This window comes from Spea bombifrons, chromosome 4 (genome assembly GCF_027358695.1).
Source record: "Spea bombifrons isolate aSpeBom1 chromosome 4, aSpeBom1.2.pri, whole genome shotgun sequence".
In the NCBI taxonomy this organism is placed as follows: Eukaryota; Metazoa; Chordata; class Amphibia; order Anura; family Pelobatidae; genus Spea; species Spea bombifrons.
Window position 1 is genome coordinate 75,585,999 of NC_071090.1, and position 18,149 is coordinate 75,604,147.

The 18,149-nt window shown below is 40.4% G+C and overlaps 2 protein-coding genes across 2 annotated transcripts in view; both read right to left on the reverse strand.

The window, feature by feature from the left end:
- The window catches only part of RBPMS2 (RNA binding protein, mRNA processing factor 2), a 76,220-nt gene that overhangs the window by 20,176 nt on the left and 37,895 nt on the right, over nt 1–18,149 (reverse strand). The gene's annotated exons all lie outside the window — the stretch shown is intronic.
- OAZ2 (ornithine decarboxylase antizyme 2) lies at nt 3,655–17,652 on the reverse strand. Its single transcript, XM_053464773.1, is given in 6 exon segments — nt 3,655–4,195; nt 6,569–6,654; nt 7,079–7,254; nt 10,315–10,395; nt 10,397–10,472; nt 17,382–17,652. Coding segments are annotated over 6 exon segments (570 nt in total). The 5' UTR covers nt 17,402–17,652; the 3' UTR covers nt 3,655–4,064.

The window sequence follows — 18,149 nt, forward strand, 5'->3', positions numbered from 1 at the left end:
TTAGTCTGTAGCAGTGAAGGTAGCTCTAATGGTTTGCCATTGTAGGTGGCCAGTAAAGCTGTAGGAATACCAGCCTTCAAAATATTAATAAGCGAGTCAAGCACCAATGCGGTCCCAAACGCATCTCCAGCTACAGCGTCAATCAGCTCTGACCTCAACGGAATGGCAATTTAGAGCCTCTCCTTACCTACAAGTGAACTTTGGCAGATTCTGTGGCATAGGGTTATACAGAAGAATATAAAACAATCGAAGATGACCACTATCACCCCGTCTCGAGGATTTCATAAAGACCCTCATAATTATTGAAACAAATTTGGTCTTCAGATATCCCAGACCAAAAAAATCCCCAATGCTGCTGAACCTGATGAAAGGAGGCAACTTTTTTTTCTGGATAAAAGGGTTCTAGCCAAAGCAATGCCTCCATAGAGTTATATTTTTTGGCTATGAACTATACTTTTTACTGGCCTGTTCATTAGATCCCAGTCTTGTAGCAGCCTTAAGTAGAAGTTAGTGTTCTTGATAAACAACTGTGTTTTGTCTTCATTTAGAATGCGTGTCAGAAGATCTTGAAACGTTTGGAACCCTATAAATTATCGACTACACGTTGTATATTGTCTTAAAAATAAATGCCACTGAAAAATATACTTTAAATATAACAATAATATTCGTGGTTGTGCTTCATGAATGTATTGTGGTTGGAGGTGAAAGCTGCGTGGGGCGGGAGAAGTGGTCCTTTTATTTTAAATGTTTTACGTTAATCTTTTTTAACTTCAGCATTTCTGATAGCTTTGCAGGTTTAGTGGTGGCTTCTTAGTAATTATATAGTGTAGGCCTGGAATACAGTTTGTACTGTTTGAGCTATTTTATACTTACAACAGTTTAAATATATCCCTCTGTCTCTGCCTCCACCAAGTGGCCATTTCTGTATGTAAGCATATACCGGTATATACTTTTTGTCAAACCTGATATAGCAAAATCAGCAAAAAGAGTGTATAGAATTAACTACAGAGCCACTAAAAGTAACGGTTTACAATGCAAAGCATAACTAGTATGTTTCAATACAACGTCACTCGCATAACCCTATAAACTACAGATTACCGAATGAACCTCTCTATACTAAACTGAGGTAAACAGTATCTTTCTGCTGAAATTTCATTTTACATTGCACTTGTTTTTTTTTCCTCTGCATCCCCTTTTAAACAATATCAGGTAAAATAAGATATAATTATTTTTAAAAGTTTGGCGGATCTGCAGAAACCAGGCACTTGAACTATCCTGTATCACCGGTGTACAAAAGTAAATTATATTAACCCCTTAATGACAAAGCCCGTACATGTACGGGCTCAAAATGCATTGTTTTCAATGAGTTTAGGGACCGCCCATTGTCCTTAAGGGGTTAATGAGGGAATGTGGGGTTTATTAACTGGATGCTGGATCTAGACGTCTGATTTAAAATCTACAAAAAATGGGGGATTTTTCAAATAAAAACAAAACGATTTTAGAAATATGCTTTATGGATGTGGGCATGTTCAACAAACACAGACACATTAGCGGTAAGCAGGGTGTTAAATGTATTGTATGAACAGCAGTATTTGTTTAATACCAAAGGGACTCATTGCTGGGACCTTCGGGAACCTTTCAGTTGATCTGGCTATCCACCCAGCTTGCATTCTTACTAATTTGATGTCTCTGTAAAGAAATGTATTGCAATGAACCCGTTAGCAATCCCTACAGTCTGCTATAATGGGATATTCTGTTTGTTTCATTTTCCAGTGTAATACCAGAGGGATAGCAGACTCTATGTACCTCAGTAGATACGTATGCTTAACAAATCCTCATTTATTGCTTTCCTTTTCCAGACCAAGTGACCTGGGTATCTAATCATCTAAATAACGTGATCAATTGAAAATAATGGATTTACAGTATTGTCAAAAATATTTGCCCCTTCCTGATTTCTTCTATTTTTGCATGTGTCACACTTAAATGTTTCAGATCATAAAACTGATTTTGACAGTAGACAAAGATAACCTGATTAAACAGAAGATGCAGTTTTTAAATGATGAATTCTTGACAAAAGCTAGTCATAAAGAAAGATATCGAACCCTTCCTGGCCCTATCTGAAAAAAGTAATTTTTTCTGGAAAGGGTTACAAAGCCAGATATAAGGCTCTGGGACTCCAACAAAGCCACTATCTACAAAGAATACAACCAATAATAACACAAAGGATGAATTTGTATTCGCTAATAAAAACATTGATAACACCTAGGAGGTTTGAGATAATATTCTGTGGACTATTTGTTGTGTTGCCTCTGGTATTAAGCTCACAGCATTCCAAAAGAAGATCATGTCAACAGTCAAACATGGTGGTGGCAGTGTGATGATCTCAGGCTGCTCTGGGTTTCAGGACCTGGGTGATTTGCCATAATTGATTAAACCACGAATTCCATAAAATTCTCTGACATGAACCACTAAAATGTTCATTCTATGGATAGCCCATCACAACACTTGCACTGTTTGTTTCTTGGAGTTGAATGAATCAGACCCCAGTATCAAACATTTGGACTTTAGCATAAGGTAAATAGCATTACTGGGCATGTTGGCTTAAGTTAGTGCACCAGTCACTACTGTGCTCTGTCCTGAAGGAACAACCGTTTTAGAGAGTTATCACTCTCCCTGTCTAGGAACAGTGCTCCCTTAAAGTAAATTCATTAGAACCAAAAGGATAGTATTTGATGAGGCAGTCAAGATAAGTTCATATTATACCCCTTCAAGACATCAAACACGTTGAGAAAACATTAAGGGTTCATTATGTAGTAATCCCAAAGGACTGCTTCGGGATTGGGATCACGCGTGGGTGCGGGTGGTATTCTGTGTGTTGTGGGCGGTGACACAATATACCTTTTTCACATTCAATTTCGGAGGCGGCCCTAGCTTCACTCATTTTCATACAGATGGGAGAGAGAAGAAGCGGGAGTGAGTGACTCATGCACGCAGCTCTGAGCTGAGGACAGGTTGATCTTAGACACCCAGCCTGTTATGGAGCAGGCCCATTTCAGGCAGATTTTTGTAAGTCCTAATTACATGTAAATAAATATATTGGAATAGAAGCTTGCGGGAGCGTGCAGGGTCGCACACATGTTGCAGGAGCGGGCAGGAATTCATCAGGAGCGGAATTAAGAAAAACAGTCCTGAGCAGGGCTCTAATCCCGATCTCCTAAAATGCTTCCACTCACCCTATCCTTTTTACAGGGGACATCCTAATTTGCATGACAAAATAGCCACGGCACATAGGATTGAACACATCCCATAAAGTATTTCTTAGCACTCAAAACAGGGGGACACTTCTTTCCTTTAACCAAGTGTAATAGCACTGTATGAGGGGCTTTGAGAGGCAATACTCTGGTAAAACTGTATAAAGCCAGGCAATTGTCTATTTGTACTTAAGTGTCCATGTGGGCTGATACTGAGTGCACAAAATAAGATAAACCCTAGCAAACTCTGTAGCCAGACACTTCAAAGTTACTGGGGTTAGATACATGATTAGGAAAAATAAGTGTTTTACTTTTGAATTCATCACCACTAATGTACTCCAGTCAGGGAATTAGCAACTTTACAGGAAAGTGGAGACTTTAATCTCCGCATGTGAAATAAGTGTATGGTGCATGAACAGTTTATTACATCACTGACTAATATAAAACAAACAAGAACACAACAAGCATTTATGGCATTGAAGATAACTATTTTCTCATATGCAGCTTTATACACTACATTCTGAATACAAATTTGTGATCACAGACTGCAAGGTGCTTTAAGCTGATGCTTCAGAACAAAAGTTGCAAAGAAACAAAAGCAAAACAAACCCCCCCCCCAAAAAAACCCAAACACACGTACATATTGAAAGGCTGCCCCCTGCCAAAGAATCAGTCCATCGCATGACCATGCGCGCTTATCTTCCCAACCCAAGAGGAAAACAAAAAGAAAAAAAAAAAAGGTGCTACAAATTCCCACCCACTACCCTGACACAGAATCAAATGGAACTTCGGCAGCCTCAAATCCACCGCGGCTCATTCCTCATCGGAAGAGTTCTGGTCTAGTGTGTACACCATGAAGAGGACTTCAGGACGTGCAGGAACACATGGGTGCCCAGGGCGTACAACCTCGAATCCCAGAAAGCTGAAAGTCTTGAGAAGAGGGCCTAGGTAAAAAGGAGGATGAGAGTAGGTGAACTACTGCTTTCATAGCTAAAAATGGGAATAACTGGTGAAACATTCAAAATATCAGAACAAGCACATGCATAGAGCATATACAGATCTATTAGGTCTTTATTAGAATCAAATTATCCCATTTTCCAATATTTTGCATTATATTCCTTGTACAGAGAGGTAAATGTTGAAAAATACAAACTGCCCCGTTAATCAGGATTTGGAATGTGTCTCCCCTCCTCTGTGCCAGGCTACATATTTCTTACACTGTATAGCTTCATTCTTGCTTGGGTACCACAGAAATGCTTAAATACGTAAATGACTAAAAATGGTCACTCTACATGACTTTTTCTGATGCAAAATTTTAGAAAGTGTCTTATATAACAGAAACCAATGGAACACTCTTACTCATTGGGACCTATTAGTCTAGTCACTACGGGCCTGATTTTTAGAGCGTGGAGGTTGATTTCAATCCCTCTGAGTTCTGGTAAAACTATTCATAAATCTGCAGTCAAGGTGCTCGTGAGATATATCCAGTAATAATCCGGCTCATCTTCTAGCTATCTTTAGTGACTGTGCAGTTTCTTAAGACACCTGTGCCCAGGTCATGGCACTGAGGTAAATGCCAGATTAGCATGGTCTGGGTTTTATACACAGTAGTCGTAAGAATTATAAAGAACTCGGGGCATCTGCAGACATGCAAGCATTCAGTGAATGCACAAAAGTAAGTCTAGTGCAGAGATCCCATAACTGCATATTTTAAAAAGGTATCAATCTTGGATATTCATTTACTGTTCCTTATAGAAATGGCCTAAATAAAATGTTCATAGGATGTATAGTAAGCGTAGGAACAGGGCCGTCTTTACGGCGGGACAAAGAAAAACTGCTGTGGAAACAGAAGCAGCTGCCCATTGGGCACCTTAACTACCATAGCCTGGGTATGATAACTTGGCACCGAGAGGCATGCAGCCTGCAAAGTGTTGGAAGGACCAATATAATGACTACATATAGTAAATGTACCATGCACAGCCTATATTACACAGCTGTCAAAATATCACTTACGCATGGGTAGAATTTAAGTATCTACCGTATTTGCTCGATTATATGCAAATAAAAAATGCTCTGAAAAATACCCCTCGTCTTCTAATCGGGGTCGTCTTCTAATCAGACCTCAAATAGAGGTCTGATTAGGAGACTAAGATCCAGATCCCCCGCACCGCTGCAGGGGACCTGGATCCTCCTGTCTCACCCCCCCCCATCATACACACACTTACCGGTGCTTCCTGCTGTGTTGCAGGGGCAGCGGGTTGACGTCTACGCGATCTGCGTAGCCAACGTCCGCTGCAGCCGGAAGGAGGTGTGGCTAGCAGCGAGGGGTTGTCTGCGTCCGTCGCATAGACCTTCCCCGACTGTCAGAGATCAGAGTTCCCCGCACCGGTGCGGGGAACTCTGATCTCTGACAGCCGGGGAAAGTATACGCGACGGACGCATACAAACCCCCGCTGCCAACTCCACCTCCTTGCGGCTGCAGCAGAAGGCGACGTCAACCCGCTGCCCCGGCTGGAAGCACCGGTAAGAGAGGGGGAAGGGGGGGTGAGAGAGGGGGGGGAGAGAGAGTGTGTGTGTGTGTTAGTTAAATGGGGGTATAGGGTGTGTGTGTTAATTGGGGGCATAGGGCATTTCTGGAGTGGCGTTAAGGGGGCATTTAATAGAGCACTCTGCCTCCTGAAATGCCTTATACCTCCCTATATGGCACTCTGCCCCATAATATGCCTTTTAACCCCCTAAATGCCAGAGTGGCATATAGGGGTATAAGGCATTTCTGGAGGCAGAGTGCTCTATACAATGCCTTTTAATTCCCTTAATGCCACTCTGCCTCCTGAAATGCCTTATACCTCCCTATATGCCACTCTGCCCCATAATATGCATTTTAACCCCCTAAATGCCAGAATGGGTTATAGGGGTATAAGGCATTTCTGGAGGCAGAGTGGCACATAGGGGGTCAAAAGGCATTCCATGGGGCACAGTGGCATATAGAGGGTTAAAAGGCATATCATGGGCCACAGTGCCATATTGGAGTGGCAAGCCTGGGGGCAGATGTGCGTAACTGGGGGACAGGTTGGAAAATACAAGAAATAAAAACAAAAAAAATATTTTTCTCAATCATAGCTTTTATTAAAAAAAATAGTTTACATGAATTAACATTTACTGGTAAAACTTTTTTCCTTTGGGGTCGTCTTATATTCAGGCTTTTTCTTTTTTTCCTAAGTTAATATTCAGATTTTGGGGGGTCGTCTTATAATCGAGCAAATACGGTAATTGATGCCTCCTTTAAATAATAAAAAATGATGTGGACATATACATACCTCTATCTTCTCTGCTCTTCCTAAAGCAGATAAAGACATAGCTCACTTTCATTTTCTCCTCTGCATATTCCAGTAAGGCCAACAACCTGTAGAGAACAAATACCAAAATCAACTAGATGCCACAAAAACAATCACTCTATCAAAGAGCCAAATGGGGAAGTACGCAGGAGTTATTTTCACATGTCATTGCATGTTTACGCCACTGTACGGCATCACTTATGCTGTGTATTCCAGTTCTTACTCCATTCCAAAACATAACTGTAGAGGAAAACACTGCAAACTTAGAATATACAGTCAATATTTCAGTTCAAGATACATATTCTGCATGCAACATTATAAAGGGGTTTTCTATGGTGTACAGCACTAGCCAAGTGAGACATCAAGGGGAGTTTCTCCTCACAGAGGAGGTCAAGTGACTACTATTAAGTTGTACAGTGAAGCTACCATTCTATTGCAATTTACACTACAGATAGGGGCTAGTTCTTGATTCACACTGATTTAGTTACATACCCTTCTTTGCTACCATCAGCTAGAATGCCTTCTGGTATTTCCACAAAAAGACTCTGATTTGATAACATGGCCTTCCATGAAGACTCTTTCACCTCGGTGACCTTGTACTGGAATTGGACGAGGTGTGGCTTCCCATCATTCACCGGGAAATCTTGAGAAACCGTGAGCTTCTCGTCCTACAAGGAGAAACAGAAACCAGCATTAATTTCCACATTTAGTAGGTACTCTTTGTTGTCATCAATAAACTAATTTTAGAGGTAGGTGCATCTTGCCACACCTAATCAGAAGGATCCGACTCACCTAATTAAATCCCATTTGCTTGGTAGAAGTTTACCACAGTTAGGCTTTTTAGGTGCTGGCAGAGTGCAAAGTTACCCTTCCAAATTTAGACCTAAAAGCTGAGCCTTAAGTAATGCACATACTTACAACTCAACACGCAGAGCTAATTTTAAAGCAAAGTTACAAAAACAAATTAAAAAGATAATTATAGAGGGAATTCAATTATTAAATAATTTTCTGAACTCCGACACTGGGGTAGAAGCAACTTGTGCTACATATTTGTAATTGAAGGTCCTGTTTTTGACAATTTGACATTTCAGGCCTATCTAGTCTGCCTAAGATTTGAGTCTTTAGATCATGAAAAATAATCAGCCTTTGGTTTTGTCTTAAATTCAGGTCAACGTTATAAATGATACAGCCATAAACGTACAGTTTAATTGTACACATAAACAGTCTAACCAAAGCAGGTGAAATACTCTACAGTTAAGGCGACACATTCTAGGTTGGGAATGTAGCTTGCTTTCAGAGATAAATAAATGTTCCTGTCCCATCTAACCTCCTCTATAAACATCTCAGATTTTGTTGAAAGAAAATGTCATTCCTGAGACTTTTCCACGTTAATGTTAATTGTGTGGATGCACGCTGTGTGCATTCACTTCCCAGAAATCATCTCAGGTATAACGAGCATAATCTACCTACCTTTCAAGGGTCCTGAAAAAAAGGGGGCAGTGTATTATACCCAAGAACTTACAGATGGCTTCTGGACCAAAACGCAAGAGCTGTCTAAGCATATAAAGAATTTGAAAAAAATGCAGATTTACTGAAATCTCATTTCCATTTATTTTACTTGAGTCTACGATAAACAATATTTCACCGACACAATAAGAGCTATGCAGGGAGCTCCGGGCCCTGATAATTCTCAACGGGAATTCCCAACGAGCGGCTGATGCAAACCAATGTAAACGACAAATGCATTTATAAGGCAGCGTAACATTTCTACAGTTTCAGTGTGATGGCTACCACAAAAATAGAAGATACCAACATGATGGCAGTTCCATTTATACCCAAACTCATTTGAACACTTTGTCGAGGCAATGCTCCCAGACGACTGAAGATGTTTGGCTCCCAGGCTACAAATGTATAATAATAATAAAAGTATTTTATTTACATTTACACACACTTTTGAACATTGCAGTCAGGCCACATTCATTTTAAGGCATTCCTACCATTTAGGCGATTTATAAATTGGCAACAAGGAGTTTGTAATATCACTTCTGCCACATTTACTAAAGCTTTCCCATTAACTATTTACTCATATGTCTGCTGTGCCACAAAAATATTATATTACACCAAGGAGACAACACTTGTTCCTGTATGCAATGTCTCAGTAATGTTAATATTGTGGGGGCTTTACGTGGCCTACACAGACTTTCTGGATTGAGTCTTCATTATTTGATAACTAGCTAAGGTAATTGTTTTGGCGGGACCCAGTGGACAACAAGAATATTAGAATTCTACTTCCTGCAAATTGTTGAAATTGATGGTTATATAGCAACTTATGCAGAAGGGCAGCAAAGACAACTAAAACATCCTGAGAGCAGAATATCAGGATAACGCCAGGAACGCCCCTAGGATCTCTTTGTAATAAAACCTATGGGCTGTGTTAAGACCTTGCTTACGCAGTTCATTTGGGAGGAATGTGAAAGATACACACAGAGGCGGCTCATTCCTTTAAGAATTAACCTAAAAACTGTTTAAAAATGTTGAATATGTCCTAATTTAACAACCCCCATGCATGTACAAACTACAGTGAAGAAATCAGACTCATCATATAAAAAGGAAAAATCACTCTTTATATAAAATATGGGTTAATATAAAGAATTATCTGCTTTCCACACATGTGAAAAGGAGTCTTTAATGTCAGATATGTATGTTTAAATGATTAAGTGGTAAAAAGTGGAGCAAACAAGCAGGGATTACATTGGTTGCCATGGCGATTATGCACTCTTTCCACATAAACCTGCTACGATCATCGTCGTCATGGTGGAACATATGGGGGAACAAGAGAACCATACTTACATTATATAGAGTTTGCTGGCATCTTACTTTTTAGGCCATTTTATTATTACTTCATTAAGAAATGAGGATATATATGGCAATAAACTATTGCCAGCTTGTTTTGAGGAAACAACTGGGTTAAGCAATCATGTGTTAGCCTAAAAATAAAACTACTTTTTACAGTCCAGTACTTGGGATTTAGAGGATCATCTCTCACTGTCAAGCTGATCAAAATCTGATCAGTCTCCTTAGTCATATCCCTGATGTGGCCCCTCACATATCATCCCTCACCGGAGAAATGCCTTCCCAGTTTAGCACAGAACCCAGACGCTGCTGTCATATTGTCATGCTATACTGCATGCAACCCCAAACAGGGACAAAAAAAGGTTGTCTAGAACAAGATCAAATGCACCTCCACGTATCCACTGTCCTCTTGGTGAAGAATCACCCTACTTAGAGCAAACGTTTTGTGGATGAATGATCGTCTTACTCAGACGATCTTGCTGGGTTCAATTCTAGAGAACATTACTATACTTGAAATAAGAGTTTGGAAGAACTGGAAAAAAAAAAAAAAATTTGGTACCGCTTGCTTATTTAAAGGGGTGCTGATCTAGAATGGTAATATACGTTTTTGGTTAAGAACAGTTAATAAATATCTAATACAATTTCCTTTATTCAGTGGCATAAGCATCAACTACTAAGTAGCAGCCTCCAACATAAGTGGACTGAATATATGCCCACATAAGACACTAATAAAGTAATTCTGATAATTTCCTCTTAAAGAATGAAATAAATGTGGGTATGTATGGAAAAGCAAAACAAACAACTTTAGTACTAGTGTGTGTCACTGCATATGTTAGAGAACAAAGTCAACTCCTAAACAGAGTGTATGATCTTACCTTATAGATCACAGCTGGGAGTACAGGATCCCTGCTGTCCCCTCGCCCACCGGGGATCTTCGACAGTGGGTGAGGGGCATCAGGAGCACCACAGAGGCCCTGGAATGAGGTGCCTGCAGCAGTGAAGCTGGGAACAGTTACTCAAAGGCAAGATACTACTGCAAAAAAATACACAAAAAGAAAGCGGTTAGGGGATGTTGGCCTGAATATTACAACTACGTATGTTTGTGTTTAATTGTTTACAGGAACACAGGTCCGATTACTATAATGACATACATTTTAAGTCCATTTCTGTGAGTGGCTGCTGTTCAACTCACAAATATGTTCACTGAACCGAATTGATTTCAACAGGCACTCAACTCACACACATGATAGATGAGCTGGCAATAAATGCATTGATTTGCATGCAGTTAACGTATGAACACCCAAGCAAAATAAACTCCCATATGGGTAAGAGAGACTAGATCACCCCTTTAAGGATGTTGTTTTCAAGCAGAAAAGTCAGGCGGTGCACGTTTGCAAACCGTATAATTTCCTAATCAATCTTCCAAAACTATAGTTGCAAATATATCCACCATTATTATTATGGTTTTATATATCACCATCATACTCTGCAGAGCTATATAATGAGTAAACAAGACATAACAAGTAGGGAAAAGAAAAGATGAGAGTCTCCGCTCTAGAAGAGCAGATAAGGGCAGGGAACCGAGAGGACAAGAGACAGCACAGAAAAGAGTCACCGAGACGCCTTAACAGAGGCCAAGAGACCAGGAATGGAAGCTCTCGGATGTCATCAGAGAGAACATCTCGAGTGGACTCGCACCGTCACGAAGAAAATGCCCTTGGCTCGTCTCCGGAAATCAGAAGGCTGCAGGCAATTATGAACCAGCTTCTCAAGGAGAATGTGGAGTTGTCTCGGCGCCTGGAAGAGAGGACTCGGAAAGCGTCCAGTCTTGAAGAACGTTTGGGCTTCAAGAAAAGGGACGCAGGAGCTGTGATGGAAACCCCTTCTGACTTTGAATCCTCGGGCAGAAGCAGCAGTTCAGATACACTTGTTGAGTTTTCTTTAACTCCGAGTTCCTCGTGAACTGAGATCCATCATACAGATCCGAGTCTCTCCGTGACAGCCTGGCTCAGGCAAAGGAACAACGTCTGGAATATGAGCGCCATCCTTAGACCGCCTCACGAGACGTTCCTTCTGCCGCTTCCCGTCACCAACTGAAGCGCGTCAGCAGTTTCCAACTATGCGGCGCTTAACATCTAAACAGCTTCAATCGATCAAAACCACCAACCTTCCATCAAAGAGCTTCTGGATCCAAGGAGAAATCCGATTGCCTTTTGGAGTCAAGAAGGAATTTTTTCCCCTGATGGCAGAATTGGAAGCAGCTTAATCAGGGTTTTTTTGCCTTCTTTTGGATCAGGAGTAGAAAGGTTGAACTTGATGGACCTCGGTCTTTTCTTCAACCTTATGTACTATGTGGCCAATAAAGTTTGGTTATAAATAGAATGTACGGATCCTGAGATTTCTTTGCAAATAATTATTCTGCACAAATATTGGGTTTCTGCGTATAGATAACGTGAAACGCGTCAAAATACTTCAATCTCATTGCAGCATAAAATATGATTTCAAGGTTTTTAAAGCAGGAAAAAAATCTGCAAACCGGACGGCCGAGCGGGTCTTATCTGCCGCCAGATTCTGTTACTTTGTATAAATAGTTTATTTGTATTTTTACCATAAATGTAAATAAGAAGCAGCAATATCATTCTCTACAATTATATTTTTAATATTTTGTTCTGTACAGTTTGTGTTGTTGGATTGTTTGTTAAAGATTGTTCTTCTAGATTGTAAGCTCCTTTGTACGAGGGACCGGCTCACCTTTTCGTCTCTGTGATGCGCTACTTGTTAAGTCCTTGAGAGTGTGCCTTGACGTGGCGGGTGAGCTTAATTATGCTTTGGCCAATTCATATAACCAAAACCTCTCATTTATATTATGTTTATATATTTGTTGCCAACTTTATTAGGGTGAGAAGCGCAGACAGTATTTTGTTTTTTGAAGACATAACAAGTAGCATATAACAATTTGATTTACAGAATCAAGGGGTAAGGAGGGTCCCTGTTCAAAAGAGCTTACAATGTAGGACACATCTGATCTGTGTATGTAGCCAACCACCGCCTATGGTGGTATCCTGCCATATGAGGAATGTATAAGTTCACAGAGGAAGATCAATTGCTTGATATAGTTTATACATAACCAACAACGGAAGGAAGCACTTTGTAGGTGCTGGTCGGCAACATGTCAAACATTAGATGTGATGAAAATATTGAAGAAACAAGAAGTAGAAAAATGTGAGGGAATTAAACCAAAACCTACAGGCACTACATCACTTAACTAAATGTAGGTAGTTAAGTAAAAATCCCACAGGTAGACGCAAAATGTAGAGCCAGTAGTGGATTTATATATGCGTTTAAATTCCCCATAAAATGAACACATAATAATGGTAAACATTGCGCACCAGTTGCACCGGTGGAATCTTGCAACCCATGAGCATTGGGAAATTCCCACTGACCGACGGTGTTAAGTCATTAAAAGATGTGGCAGGGTTATTTGTCAGGGCATTCGTGGACTTCTGTTTCCAATCTTCCGTGCATGAGAGGAGCTCATATTTAAGGGACGGGAAGGGGAAGGGTTCTTAATCTCCTAAGAGAACAGTTGTGCAAACCTTTTAATACAAGTAAGTTATTAAGCTCAAAGACAAAACATTGTCAAAAATCAATGGTTTGTATATTATCCTTTTCTTTTTAATGAGAATACATAGGAAGTATCAAAGCACTATGCAACAATAAACAATCAAAGCTCTTCATAGCGGCTCCCCTACTTGTATCTCCTCACTCATCTCTAAATATACTCGTAGCCGGACTCTCCACTCATCCAATGATCCTAGTCTGTTCTCTCCTGTGATTGCTAGTCCTCATGCGCACTTACAAGACGTTTTGAGGGCTGCCTATATTCTCTGGAATGCCCCAACTATCTGTGTATCCCCCCCGCCTTTTTGAATGACATTTACAACCTTACGCCTTAACACCCTTCCTCCCATATTGCTTTAGCGCACCTTTCCTAGTCCCTCTCCTGCAATACTTCATGACTAGTTTGGCTGGTCCATCCCTAACAGCAGCACTTTTACCTCTTGTAAAATACACACTAATTCCCTCTAGATTGTAAGCTCATTTGAACAGGGCCCTCCTCTCCTGTTTGTGTATCTCATCTTGTTATATACTATTTGTTATGGCCTGTCTACACCTTGTACAGCGCTGCAGAATCTGATGGCCCTACATAAAACGAATAATTTGATGTATATGACCACTTTTCATTCATAGGTGCGGTTTGCTTCTAAGCTTTTATCATTTACACACGAGGCTCCTCAACCCACTGTTTAATCCATATTTAATAAATGCCTCTCACATCACCCCTAGGTTACGCTGACTAGGGACTTTCTATTCATCCTGTTATGATCGACACAGATGTTTTCGCTTAACCCTGATGCACTCAAACAGTTGAGCTGTGAAGGCCTTAAACCTTCCAAGACAAATGTTTTAATTGAGGAAAACAGCAAGTGACCTGAAATAACCATAATTTTATATAACAGAACACTTGAAAAACATTCAGCCATTCACACAACCATATAATTAGCGATGCTTTGGGTAAAAAAATGGTGACAGAGATAATAAATATTTGTAAAAATAAGAAGCTGGAGAGAGATTTTTTTCTCCTCCTAAATGTTACAATATGCACAATGTAATGAGGGTTATGTATCAAACAGGGAGCAGTTGCAAAATTGGGGTTATTACAATTTTAACAAATATTATCACTTCATGGTTTGCCATTGTAAGAAACCCACTTATACAACCGCAGAAAAACAACAACAGGTAAAAGACATAAAAATACTATATATATTTATCTTAATTAGGATCAAAGAATCTGTATGCAAATTATTTTTAGTAAAACTGCTCATGCAGGAAAGATGGCACTTGGGTACATAATTTCCCTGGGGGTCAGGATGGGAACTGTGCCCAATGCACACATAACATGCCAACAGTTTGCACAAATATGTTTGGAAGTAAGTCCTTTAAAGGAAAAAAGTTAGGTTAAAAACTTAAATTTAAAAATAAAAATCATTTTAGAAATGATAAACTGAGCAACATCTTCCTTTTTCGCATTATTTTAAGCAATGGACATTGTTTAACTGTTTGGTGAAATATAATCTTTCACTTTCACCTAAACTTAGTCACCAGGGCAACAGAAGAGGAATGGGCTAGTTCAGTGGACCAGCTTGCATTTTGTTCACATGAGGTCTGGGTACCCTCCGGTATAAACCCCTGTAAACAGCCCATTTTTCTTGAGAACGCAGAGCACTAGAATACTTCACATCCCAGTGTTTGGTGTCGACAAGTTAAGAAATATCAAATGAGCTCCATTAAAGGTTTAAACTGGAGGTCCTCCACTGGACCACTGGTGGAAGCGCCATCTACTGCAGTAAAAGTTAGGCTAAAGGAATGAGGCACTACGAGATGGGGAAGGAGTAGGTAGTAAATAGTAGGACTGGGGGAGATCAAGGATAACAGTTTGAACAATGCTGTAAGTGAATTTCTACATATGTTATAATGAACAGCGTTTCCATGAGTATCATGGTCATCCTGTTACTATTAATACAGGTATTTAAATTATATAACCGATAGATGGCCACTTTTGACTCAAAACCAGCAGATCCTGATCATGTCTGACGTAATGAGGACCACTGAACTCACAACCCTACTCAGATAACAGTCCTGATTGTCTCAAATAATTGTTACAGGACTCTCCTAATCAACTGCAACAGGGTTCGTGTACAGACGTGCAAAACAGCACAGCTAAATATGATTGCTCTATGTATTGTATTATCAATAGAGCGATTCCTAGGCAAAATTTGAACAAGGGTCACATAACCACAGCAACCAATCAGCAATATATTTACCCAATCGGTTCCCAAGAAATGTTTTAACCTTATGTGCCAGTCACTTATTTATAATATAATCAGTAAAGTAGTAGCAGAAGAAACATGATCTGGAAAAGCGAGTCTCCATTTCCGAACACAGGTTACTAGGCAGTCCCCCATTTTTAGTGTGCACGCTTCTTGGAGGTACATATAGTAAATATATAGTAATAGTACATACAGTAAATCACCTTACTATAGTGAATTATTAGCACTCAACGCATCCCAGGTACCACAGAAACACTGGAAAACGTATAGCCGTCGGACAGTCTATTTTATGTAGAGAAGTAGTACATAGCATACGAATTAATCCCGTTAAGAAAGCCGACTGGAATAACATGTGTGGTCATTACAATTAGAAAAGTTAGCATAACGATATTTAGATTTCGTTCCCATCCCTGTTTCACCTTACGCTACCTTTTCTTGGAACCTAACCTGATATAAGAGCGAAGACTGCCTGTACTGGAAAAACAGGCCAAGGTGAAAGTGATCGGAGAATATTAAATGTCAGGTGCTTGACCTAGAACTCTGCCTAACGTACCCCAACCACTGACAGTAATATGACCCAGGATTGCTGTCTAGGAGTAACGCTCTATACAAGTGTCTCCAAGTGGGTGCAAAAGAAGACAAAACATTAATATGGGGCATACATATATACATATACATACACACGGTATATACACATATCACATTCTAACTCGTAGCCATGTGCCACAAGTTGAGGGTACTAATAACCACCAACCAACCGGACTGTTGTACCCTAACTGGATCAGGAAGAGACCAGGATAGCCAGAGCCAATTCCTTTACTTACTCAGCCCTTGTCACTCTTTCGGGTATGACAATTAGTTTCAGTTTTCTTGCATAATATATTATTTTTCCCGTTTTTTTTTTGCGTTTAAATTATTTCACTATGTACAATGCTATACCAAGATTTTTAGTATTTAGAAGGGTGCCCAGTAGGAAATCCCAGGGATTTCTTTATAAATAAAATCAACCATTTTTGTTTTACATAAATTAATAACAACACAAAAGCTGTTATAAAAGTTTTGTGCTTCAGGACAAGTTAACTATTGCTACGTCTCCATTTTAACAATTGCATCTTTTCTGTAAAAGCAGTTCATACTTTTTTGGGGGGGGAGATATCAGAACAGCCCCTTCGCCTTACCCATTAGCCCAATTAAAACCTAAAAAAAAAAAGCAAACCACAAACCTTGGAAATAAGTCTACATTAACCTTGTAGGATGATAATTATGGTTTTCTTTATGTAGAGTCCAAAGTACCTAGTTCCTATCTGAACAATTACTATATGTGCCCATCATGCGCATGGAAACATCAATTTAAGTGGACCCCACCAGCAATATTATATACACATCAGCATATTTGCAGAATGAACATCTCCACGTATTATAATGCTAATCCATCGTAAAACATAGGAACACTATTAAACTCTCTTTCCCACTTTTAATAGATTATAGTACATTAAAATAACAAAGATGAAGACATAAACATTATATTTTGCACGGTTTACTTAAGGTTATATACGAGAAGGTCCTGCCAAAACACAACACACATTCATACCTCCCAGAGGATCATATTGCATATCTGAACCTTTGCCAAAACGTCTGTCCCTAATGCTTCCTTGTCCTCCTCTGAGGTCTGTCAAGGGTTTGTTTGTGTTATGACTCCCATGTTCTACAAGACCCAACCTCCCACCCAAATAGCATAACTGCCCCCAAAAGCACTGTGGCAGCCACCAGAAGAGCCTGACGCGTATGTGACAGGGAGGTCACGGCCAGGTTCAGACAGGCCCCTCTTATTTACTACGAACGGGCCTCCCCGATGGCAGATCGAACTGAAAACACCGAAGGCGGAGGTGTGCAGGGTTTGGGCACAGGGGGTGGAGGTTGTTATGACTTTCATCCAGGAAACCTATGGAAAATGCAACTGAATACAGATGCATTCCCTATAGGATTACTCGGTCATGATGCATACGTGCACCCCTATACATCCAGGGCCTATATAAAGCAGCTATGCGCACCTGTCCTGCGGGTCTATCATTCTCCCCGCACCGTGTCTTGTTCTCTAGGTCAGTCTCGGGATATAGATTGGACTCTCGCTTGTTTTCGCTTCTCTCGCCAATGCTCGGGGCCCAGTATGGACCAATTAGTCTGTACCCGGTATGTGCGAGTATTCTGTGCTTTACTCCCCACACAGATAAACTGCATCCGGACCCTTCACCGTCCCCTGGTGCTTAGCGGCCGCCCACTGCTGTGCTGTCTCTGAACGCGGTGCACTCCAACTCTCTCCCCGGGAACTGAGCTCGCTCCGCCCCCACAGCGCTCTAGAACCTTCCCTAAGCTCCACCTTGTGTTAGTGCGTCACGGCTTCCCTAACATTTCACTGGTTGTTGTAAGAGTTAGCGCTGTGGAATTGCCTTGTGGCTGGATATCCAAGCCTCGCTCTGGTTGGACGCTTCCGCCTTCTTCTTGTTGTTGTTGTGCGTTCCAAATGACAGGCCACGCCTCTTTAGCGATATAAACAGACTGACGGTCGAAGCAAGTTTGTTCTCTACCCTTCGTGTGGTGTAGTGTGACTACCGGTCAGTGCCAAGTATGCGTGTACTCTTATTAATGTGTTCAGCACATTTCACCTTGAGCATTCACGTAAAGAATGTTATCAATAAACGATAGATAATAAAAGCTGGAGAGAACCAAGTGATTCATTTACTTTGTCCTTGAGCATCCAATTATGTTTTATAGGCCTAAAATATAAAATACCGAAAAAATAAGCCTATTGATTGGCTTGG